The sequence below is a fragment of the Stegodyphus dumicola genome, chromosome 1 (assembly GCF_044657685.1).
Source record: "Stegodyphus dumicola isolate Sdum_Otavi_A_Nest chromosome 1, ASM4465768v1".
Lineage (NCBI taxonomy): Eukaryota > Metazoa > Arthropoda > Arachnida > Araneae > Eresidae > Stegodyphus > Stegodyphus dumicola.
Window position 1 is genome coordinate 202376331 of NC_140768.1, and position 11721 is coordinate 202388051.

An 11721-nucleotide genomic window follows, 5' to 3' on the forward strand; every position below is an offset into this window, starting at 1 on the left:
AGTGGCAACAGTTGTTCATGTTTATGTTTCAGTAGAATAGCGTTCTTAGCCGCACTGCGCTGCAGGCAATTTTTCTCTTAAATATTTCATCTTTTAGAATAACAATAAAGTTTATTATACAAAGCTGATGCTTTTTAGTTCAAGGCAACTACTGTTTTTGTTTCATATTATTCAACAACAGTTTTTCAATTAGTTTTGTAAAACTGCTGGCAACATTTTTTATCAATGTCTTTTCAGTTCAAGAGTATTTCTTAGAATCTGCAGTGTATTTCTAGATTTGACCAATGTTGGTATCACTTTTTCTGTCAGTTTTGGCAATTCTTTTTAAACATTTGTCTCTAGTGTTTTTACACAAGTAGTCTCAATATTTTTGAGAAATGACACAAATTATTGAAATGGATCTTAATAACTTTCCTCACTGATGTCTCAAACATTACCTATATCTTGCCAATCCCCTGAGATTTCTTCTATATAACCCACATTTTCTAAAACAGTTTTTAACTATTTTATGAGATTAATCTCCTGCATTGACTATAATATGCATGTCCTCTAGCAAAGCTATTGGCTTACTTATCTCTTTCGAAGTGCTTGCTTTCAAAAAAAAACATCCAATTCTGTTCATTATTTTCTGTAATGACATTTGAAAGCTTTTATAATACCCTAAAATTAAAGTTATTATGAATATCAGAAGTTGTATTTGCAGGAAGTGACACTAATATTTTTCAGAAAGAGATCAGAGGTATCGGTACTGCACAGTTATCGAATTAGTAAAGCTATTTTTTCATTTTTCAGTTCACTTTCCCATTTCAAAAGAAAATCGGTTAAAGTACTACTTGTCATCCATGAGTTCTTGTTGCTATGGTAAGTTAGAAGTAAATTGTTGACTCATTTTAGACATTGAGAATTCCTGCTTCTGTCAACAATCAATGCTTTCTTCCTAATTGCCAGATTCATATTGCATGATAAACCTGTGATGGGCATGGGGTTTCACTAAGAAAACCCAATTTTCTGAAAACTGCCATAAGAAACAGGAATCTTCTCTATTTTAATGGCAAAATGCTCCTGGTATTTTATATCTGAATTTATGTACTTTCAATATATTGCTTAATTTCTGGGCATATTTCAAGATTCATATATATATACACTCTTACAGACATCACTAAAAATATTCCAGGCCTTATATATATATATGCTCTTACAGACATCACAAAAAATATTCCAGGCAAACTACGGAGCTACAATGAAACCAGTTTTCAAATTTAATCTGGATTTTTACCAGTACTATGCATACACATATCTAGGTTGCTAATTAATTACTTGTATCTGGTGGTGATAGAAGGAATTTCTATTACATATCTGTTTTTCTTAGTGTCATGAAAATTGTTCTGAAGAATAATGGATAATCAAGGTTCTACTATATAAAATTTAGTAATCTTCTTACATACAGCTTTCACCCAATAATAGTTTTCAAATGGTTTCTAACAATTGAAAGCTCTTTGGCTAATTACATCAGCAGAATGTTCTGGACTTATTGCGTCTATCTTTTCCAGTGCTTATGAATTTGCTTTAAAGTTATACTTTTCCAAAAATTAACCACACATCATATTTAGAGTCTTCTTAAAATGGTTAGCTATCACTCTTAAAATTTTTGAAAGATAAAATTGTAGAAGTATGTGCTTGAGTTGTATAACTAACAGCTTTCAAAGAGTCAAACTGCACCAAGGAGAAAGCAGTCTTCAAAAGCTACCACTGTCTTCCTTGAACTACAGGTATTGCATGTATACCTCTTCAACATACACATACGAAGTAACCTGATATTTTGCTTATAATGGATTATTCTGCCTTTGGCTTGCTGAAAAAAAGCTCTTTCGAAGCATAAATCTACCACAATTAATGGATTCTAGAAAAAATATTCTTGGAAATTGTCTGAAATGCCCTTCAGTCATTTAAAGCACGATGCAAACTTATCCTCCAGGGTTCGTACACATTTCCTTACATGAAAATTAAGGACTTTAAGGGCCATCAAAGAAAAAATTAAGGACCTATCAGCAAACAAAAAAAAATGAATAGAATAAAGCAATTATCCATACAACCAACTCCATGCTTGTAATTTCACTTTAAGAAACTAACAGAAGTGTGTATTATGCACTATTATTAAATTCAATTTAATACTTCATAAAACAATTTTGAAAATTAAACTATCTCCCTACAAGTTATGAAGTAGATAACATTAAATTAGGAACATAATTTCTTGAAAAACATTTATAAGTGTATTTTACACTAATAACAGTCACTATTTTAGAGATTTACATGATTATTATTTAACTTATTTGATATTTATTTAAACACAGTCAACTACTATTATAATCACAACGTAAGGAATATTTTGCAGATTAAAATAACTGATTTGTAAACATACAATTTATTTCCTTGGTTTTTTGAAAGATACTAGAATAATAAACTGTACAATAAAAGATACAAAACATTTGTGCTTTTTTTAAATCTGAAATCTTTTCAGCTATTTTAACTTCTAATTTATTTATGTCTATTTCCTTTTCTTTAACTATTCTTCTAAGTTCATTTGCTTTGATAAACAAATCAATGTTCCTGCTGGTCTCAGCTTCATCTGCTAAAGCATCTACTTCTTCATTAATATCTTTAATGTCCCTTTGAAGAAATTTTTCTTCTGCTCCATATAATCAATTTCTTCCTCAATAATATTTCTTTTCCTCTTTGAATTTTCAGATTTAGTTAAAGATTTTTGTTCTTCTAAATACTGAACTTCTAAATAACGAACTCCACTTCTTGCAGAAGCTGCTGCTGATCTCATTTCTTTATTAATTTCGATATTAAGAACACCTCCAGAAAATTGTATCTAATCAAATACTGGGCGTTGAAAAATGTATGATGAGTCACTTAAATTTTCAATTTCAATTGCTTTATTTACAGAGAAGCCCCTTTCCACAGAGGCCTGTTCATGTGACAAGATAAGAATACTTGTCACAGTGAATACTTGAATAGTGAAAATATACATTTTTTACTATATATATATATATATATAAAATTTATTTCCTAAACAATATTGATTAATTGATTATATTATCTCCTAAGTTTAATTAAAGTAGAATTATTTTAAAAGAGTGAATCCATACTGGTAAGTTATATTTTGAAAGATGTATGTATATATATATATATATATATATATATATAAAAATTGTAGAAAGCTCGCCTAAAAGTTACCAAGAGCTGCTGCTCCAAAAGGTTTAAGACGTTTTCAAAAATTAATACACATGAAAAGCAAATCATTAGACATGTAATATATATATATATATATATATATATATACAGTACAAAGTCCAAGATCCGGACATCCAATATCTGGAATGATCTAAAATCCGGACCTCAAAGCCACCACCAACCAATTTTTTAGGGCTTTTTTGAAGGGAAGGGGTATGCTTTACGCACGCGCATTAGATTTTTTTCCTCATCATAAAAAAACATGTCGGAAATCCCGATTCTTAATCTCAGTTTGGCGCTAAATAAAATATCTCATTATTGAAGAAATAATTACTTTAGCATAAATTTGTGTGATTAGTAACTTGACTCCATAGCTGCGTATCTGCTTGGCATAATCTCAAACCGAAACACTTGTTAATTTTACACCAAATAATATTTTATATCCTTGATGCCGAAATCGCGAATCATTATCTATTGTATTTTGCTTTCATCACCGCATGTTTATCAACGGATGACAACTTGAGTGATGAATCATGCAGCGATGCCAAATAACAGAGTATTATCTGATTACAGATTTAAGTTTAATGCGCTAAAATGTTGACAAGGGGAGATTTAGCAGAAATTTCTTTCCTTATGCTAAAAATAGATTTTGTTAATGATATTTATAGGACAAACAATTATATTTAGTGCTATTTGAATTAAGAATAACTGATTTGTTATTCACATAAAGCCAGAACCAGCGCCAGAGCTCGCATGGCCGCACCAGGCGGCAGAATTTAGCGAAGTTAAACAGAAGTTTTTTCATTGCGATGACAATGCCCAATCATCAATCAATTAACGGAGGGCGAAATCTGTAGTATGGTTCTAAATCCAGAAAATACAGCTACCGATAGTGAAGAAAGTAACAGAGAGGTTACTGAACGAGAAAAAATTTTGATTGACAAGTTATTCGGAATTCTCGACACAGCAATTACAGGACTTGAACAATGGAACTTAATAACTGAACAAGAAATTATATGTCTATAGTATTAGTCTAAAGTATTAGCAGAGAAAACAAATCAAACAACTCACATTGAAAGAAATGTTTAATAAAGTAAACATATAAATATTAAGCTCTTTTCTTTTGTAAATTTTGATACCCTTTAAATCATAAATGCTTCATTATTTCATAAATCACGATTTCATATTTTCAATTTTATAATTTCTACGTGCCATCTTAGTAGATTTAAAATGATCTAATATCCGGAAAAATCTCAAATCTGGGATCGCCGAAGTCCCGACGAGTCTAGACCTCAGACTTTGTACTGTATAAATATATATATAATACGGAATGTATATTTTCAGTTAAACTTCTACCCAATAACTTTAGTAATTCATGAAAGTTAACTTTGCGTCTAGTTAATTCAGGAAAATTAGTTTCAATTGGTTGTTTTCCAGCTTTAAAAATATTAAAAAATTTTTAATTAGTTAGTTATTTTCAACTAATAATTGTATCATTATTAGCATTAGCAAAAATTATGCATTACTATCAACAACATAGGTTTAAACCAAATACTTAATTGTCTATTGAAGCTTCAAAACGTATTTCCGAACTTCACTTTTTCTCGGCTAGCGTTACCGAATTTGCCCTTGGTGACCAAAAATCGAAATGGAGCCAACAGATTTCCCGCGAAATCGATAACAGACCCTCTGCAGAAATAAACTCATAATCCCGATATCCCATACATATAGTATGTGCAAAAGAGAATAAACTCCGTAGAAGGTGATAAAAAATTAATTTATGGCTTAATTGAAACAAACACAGAAATTAAGCTAAGCAAAACCGTGTAAAAACAAATTGAAATGATAAAACAAAACTTAATTTTCATGTGAATTTTCAGCGCTGACTCTCCCATTCTAGAAATTTCAATTTGTTTCAGACAAAGACCATATTTAAGGATTGCCATCCATCAATATCCAGTCAGCTTGATGAAGCCACAGTTTATTGAAAATGCACTTTCCAGGCATCTCGTTCCTATTGGCGTCGGAAGGGTTGTGGCCTTCCAGGTTGGGATTGCTCTAATTTTGGCAAATATTTTCAGAATCCCCCCTTTTTTTTTTTTCAAGCACTTTCATCATCCCTTTCGCCTCTTAAAGAACTTCTGGCTTCAAGCTTTCGTCACAATCTGCCTAAATTTATGGATAACACCTGTTTCGAAAGATTGAGTGAATAGCCAATCAGACACCGATGCTTTCGTTCGAGTAGCTAATTTTTTTTTTTTTTTTTTTTTTTTTTTTTTTTTTATCGTTTGCAATGCAAATCCGCCAACAGATTGGTTAAGAGCCGTGTAATTTTAATTCCATGTTCATGAGAAATCGTAATTCACACTTAGAATGGCAATCATTAGAAATGATAAGAAATGTCAAATGAGCAAAATTAAGGAATGTTTATTCATTTTGACCAAAATTAAGGACTTTTAAGGACCGTATGAACCCTGATCCTCTAAAAAAGAGGCTATTAGATTGGACATTTAAATAATAAATATTTATACTTTAAAAATTAAATGCTCCTGAAAGTGTTCTAAAATGTGTTAGCAGTCTCTTTATAATAAATTTATTATAAAGAAACTGTTAACACAGTTAAGTTAAGACTATTAAGTTATCAAGATCTACGCTTTCTGTTTTGGCAGAACTAATTCATGGTAGAAAATATTTTTTAAAATATATATATAATATACTGCCATTCTAGCAACTTTCTGTATATATGCAATGATCTGAACTGAATGGCATGACATCATTATCTATGAATGACACGGCTATTTCTTAACATTTAAATGGAAAGTACATTTTGTCTGATTATTAAAATGCCAATTTACTATGAAAAGGGATCTTTTTTAACACCTCTAATAGAGCTTTAAAAAATAAACTTTTTACTTTGGAATTTATATGGATTTTACTGTATGATTTTAAAAATATCATTCAAAATGACATTATAGAAAAGTAACTGACAATCGATCAGAAGATCTTACCACGCTTGCAGCACTCAGAGCCTTGCGGGGATCTTCTACTCGAGCAGCAGCAGCCACACGTCCCTCGAAAGCAGTTCTTGGGTCAGAATTGGCCCCAGTTCTCATTCTGTCAAATGAAGAACCTCGACTGCCAGCACTATCTGAACCTTGCATGTTTCTAAACCTTGGGTCAAATGGCCGATTATTGACTAAAGTCCTATAATCCTGATCAGCAGCAGATTGTCTAATGTCTTTGTCACCACTCAAAATTGGTAGTTGGCGCATGTCTCTGTCACCAAGAGGCAGCTGCCTCATATCTCTGTCACCCATAATACGCATATCTAAAGAAGAAACGATTAAAACAGCTCAATATTTATGTACACTGTGACAATAAAAGTATATAAAAAAATCAAGTTATAGAATTTTATATAACTGAATTCAAAATGTTAAAAAATTAGTTATTACAATTTTCATTGTCATTATGTGTCTAAAAATAAAATTCAGTGAGCGCTAACAATGACAAATTTTAAATTATAACTCTCAAAAGAATTTAATCCATTGTCATTATGAGACTGAAAATTCTGTGAGTGCTAACTATAACCAGTTTTAAATCATAATTCTTAAGAGAATTTAAATGAATTGAATATAATCATTCTTACTACATTCACCAATTCCATTCTATGACTTTTATAATTCCTTAAACCCTTCGCGCCGACTGTCATGTCTACGTGCCAGCAACGAACACACTCACATCCCGGCCAACACGCAGGCGTGCCAGAGCATTTTCCCATTCACTACCGACTGTCACGTATTTGTGCCAGTGTCCTAGAACGTTTGAAAAACTATAATTTCTGCCACAAGATGGCACTGTATGTCCATATGGTTTCAGATACATGTACATTAGACCTTCTACTCGAAATGAGAGAAGCATGACACGTGTTTTTGATTATACAAACGGGGAAATAAATGTTTCCGAATGGCGTGATTTATGACGTCTCTTTAAATCGCACTTTATTCGCACGTGGTAGTTGTTTACTGTAAGTAGAGAAGTTTTATTTGTGCTAAAGCGTTGGGTATTTCGGTTTGCAGTTCAGTTTTTAGAAAATAATTAGATCTTGTTAGACGTGAATTTTTTCTGTTTTTACCGTTGCAATGTTGAAGCGTCGAAAATGTTTTAACAGAGCATGAAATAGCAGAAATGATGCAAAATATTTCAGATATTGATTCTGAAAGATTAACTGAAAGACATTTTCCCAAACTTTGTTCAGAAGAGACTGATAAGAAAATGAGACGACGATGCTTTGTTTGTTCACATTCCCGGGAAAAACCCTCGCCGGCTTCCACGAGAAACGCGCATTTGCGCTACCCGGCGCGAAGGGGTTAAAATACTACCATGCTGTATATTTCTTTCATAGTCACCCTAAAATTTTACTTTTAGCATTTTTGATATTTTTCATGCTTGTGTCTAGTGAAAAGTAGAGAAAGAGAAAACTGATGCATATTCTGAGAATTCTGAGAAATGGGAAAAAACTTTTACCATGAAAAAATTAAAAATACGTTTCCAATTAATTACATAGCTATTTTGCTTTTGCTAAAAACTGTTTCATAAATTGTGCTTTATAGCATTATACCTTGCTTATTTTGCAGATTCAAAACATTGTATAATATGTGGCCAAAATGGAACTTTATAATATGACAGTGAAAAATAAAAATGCTTTATTTTAATGTTATTTCTTAAATATAATTCCAATACATTACCATTATTTTAATGAAATTTATCAGTGTTAGAATGTTCTAAGAAAGTCACCAAAAATTTCCCAGATTTCGGAATTAAAAATTTTTTATAGAAACTGATCTTAAAATCACCAAAATGCTGATAAGTCGCCAAATTTTTAACCATTTAATAAAAGAATTCACATCACCAAAAGCGGAAAGTTGTTTGAGAACTCTTCATTACAAAAAATGAAATAATTTCGAAATGCGTATGTTTTACTTCTTGCTCACAAACTCGAGTATCCCACCAGTTACATTACAAATGGGAACAAAACCCATGAACCCATTCAAAAAATAACCATATTTGTCAGTGAATTGCCAAAAATATTGCTGCAAAATGTTAATTCACACTCAAAATGGCTCTCGTAAAAACAGACAGAAATTTCAGATTAAAATTAAGGACCTTCTAACGATTTTGGCCAAAATTAAGGACTCTTAAGGACCATACGAACCCTGTACTACTACTTCTTGCGTTTGTCACAATTATAACCTAGTATTGGGAGATGTTAAAAAATCTGCCCAGAAACTTTAACCTTCTTTGGTATTCTCCAACGCCTATATGTTTTGTTTTTGGCATCTTCAAAAAGATGGTTAGTACTTCTCAAACATGTAAAAGGACTTACTGTGAAGCCGCTTTGCGATACCAGGTGGGAATGTCGAATTCAAAGCGTAAAAGCAGTGAGATACCAAACAGGTGAATTTTATAATGCTCTTTTCGAAATATCAGAAATTACCAAAGATTCACAAATTAAAAGTGAAGCAGGATCTTTGCGAAATGCAATGAAAGACTATAAATTTTTAGTATCGCTGGTTTTTTGGTACGATTTACTAGTCAATTATGTCAATTATGTTAGCAAGGAACTTCAAAGTGAATCTGTAGATGGTATCCATTGCACTTTCTTCATTTGAAAAACTTTTTAAATGGTTAAGAAACTACAGAAATACTGGATTCGAACAAGTTTTAGCTAAGGCAAAAACTCTTGCAGAAGATTTGGAAGTATCAACAGAATTTCGAAATAAAAGGCTTCGGAAAAGAAGGAAACATTTCAGTTATGAAGGCGATGATGAACCTATTGAAGACCCGATAAATGCATACAAGATATCTTTTTTTAATGTTGTTTTAGATAAAGCTACAGAATCACTAAAAGATAGTTTTGAACAATTAAAAAATCATAATTAATTATTTGGGTTTTGGGGAATCTTTCAAAATATGGAAAAAGAAGTACTTCAAAAACATGCAGCTGAATTAGAAATTTCTCTAACAGATTCTAAGTTAACAGAAAATGGTGTACCAAAGGTGAAAGAAGCTGATATAGACAGAAAAATGTTAGTTGAAGAATGGAAGCTTTGAAATTGATTTTTCCTTCAGAATTTTTTGAAAATCCATTTAAAATGTTCAAATTTTTATTCGATAATGATAGAGCAACGGCATTTCCAAACTTGTTTATTGCTCTCCGAATATTCTTAACAATTCCAGTAAGCATTGCTTCTGGAGATCATTTTCCAGGCTAAAATTAATAAAAAAACTATTTGAGATCAACAATGAATCTAGATAGATTAAATAGTTTAGCAATTATGTCGATTGAAAGTGAAGACGCAAGGAAATTAGATTTTCAAACAATTTTAGAAGAATTTACAGAACAAAAATTTAGAAATATGTAAATTCATGTATTCATATTCAATGATGTAAATTTATATTCAATAAATGTTTTTGTATTTTGAACATTTTTACTTTTTAATTTATGTAGAAGTTATCTGTTTGACGATCCATGACATTTGATATATTTATATATATATATACTGATATTGAATTTTATTTAAATATTTAATATAGAGAGAGGGCCCCGTAAAAAAAAAAATCCAATCGGGCCCCACACCTATTCGATCTGGGCCTGAGGGGTATGTCTATTTAACATTGAGTAAATGGCTGTCTTGCTATTTTGGCGAGAAATCGCCAAAAGTTGACAACTTTGACATTTTGGTCCAGTCCCTGTATCACCATAAAAGGCACAGTAATTGATGTTCTGAGCAGCTGCACCTGTGATTTGGCCCTCATATGCCTTTCAGTGATTTCGAAAAACAAAAAATACTAGAAATATCTCAGAAGCTGAGTGAAAACTATATAAGACTGGAGACAGCATCTGCTCTCAGTTGTTCGTATGAGTTGTTGCTTCTAAGCGACTTCAGAGTATTGAAAGATTCACCTTTTAGATGGGTTTTGCATTGCCTGGTGTTTAAAGTTCTTAGTAGTTTGAAATGTACCTACTGATTGCACCGTGTGATACTGTGAACACCTGTACAATTATTTCTGTAGAAAGCTCCAGCACTCTGAAGTGTTTCTTTTAATAAAATAAATTTTATCAATCTATCATCAGACCCATGTGCATTCAATCTATTGTGAACCCTACATATGTAACACTATTACCTTTTAGAGGTGAGAATGTACATAAATACTACTCTTTCCAGATGGCTGCAGTTCTTACCAATGCTACTGGCACTCGTGTATCTGCAAGAATCATTTCTTGGCAATTAAATAATGTTGGCTTATGTACATGGAAGCCTGCTGCATTCACTCCACTTCTAATAACACCACTGTCAGGAAAGATTACATTGGTGTATAGAATATATTCACAGGAGCCAACAACAGTGGCCAGAGTCATGTTCTCTGATGAATCTTGCTTCACCATCAAATGATTCTGGATATCATTTAGTGTGGAGAAAAACAGGAACATGTTATCATCCTAGAATGTCAACAAAATTGACCACTATGGCTTAAGAGTAATTGTGGTGGTAAGTATCATGTGAATGACAGAAGCCTTTTTTAAATCTTCGACAGAAGTACAACATCACAATTGTATTGCACTGAAATTCTTTTTGAGTCATAGCCATCTTTTCAATAATACAGCCTGTCCAGACCTGTTTCTGAATGCCAATATCAGCCTGCATAGGACAGCTGAAGTGTCTAACACACTAACAGAAGAAGACATTGAGAACATGACATGGCCTATATATTTCTAAATCTAAATCCCATACAACATGATTGGGATGCATTGGACAGACATACTGCTTAAAGACAGAACATTCCTCAAACTGTACAGGAACTTAAAATCATCAATTGCAATGAATGAGATAAAATCTCAAAAGCTCTCCCCAACATTTCAGTGGAAAGCATAGGTAACAATTGTCAAGTATGCATCAGTGTCAGTAGAAATTACACTCCACCTGATGTGCTTGTAACTCTCATTATTTTAGGTAAGAAGAATCATTTTTCATAACTTTTGAAAATAACTGTAAGGAGAATCTTTTTTTCTTTTGCTTATCTTGCTTTTGCCATGTGGTAATATTTGTACTATTTGCATAATTATGATACTTTAAGTACATCACAATAATATCACTTTACTCTATTAAATATGTCTCAGATTTCATTTCTTTAAATGATGTTTATCATTAGCTATAACAAAAAATGACTCTGTTCCTTAGTAATTGTCAAGAAGCATGGGCCTACAATCTGGCCATTAGAACTGCTACACCATTTTGCAAATAGCAGAATCTTATCTATCATACATACACATAGTGGAAGGTAAGACATGATTAAATTTGCAGGTGGTTAAGGATACACAACATGATACACAGAGCTACCACTTCTGGCAGCAACAATGGCTGTAATCCGGCAGTGCACTGAGCTGAAATGAGTTGAATGAGCAGCAATCATAGTGGCTGGCAT

General features: G+C 32.1%; 1 protein-coding gene across 1 annotated transcript in view; it reads right to left on the reverse strand.

The window, feature by feature from the left end:
• Nucleotides 1–11721, reverse strand: part of LOC118202352 (uncharacterized) — a 108245-nt gene that overhangs the window by 10958 nt on the left and 85566 nt on the right. The window contains exon 10 of the mRNA XM_085824840.1: nt 6246–6565. Within this exon, the coding sequence (XP_085680966.1) occupies nt 6246–6565 (320 nt within the window). The remainder of the gene's footprint in view (nt 1–6245; nt 6566–11721) is intronic.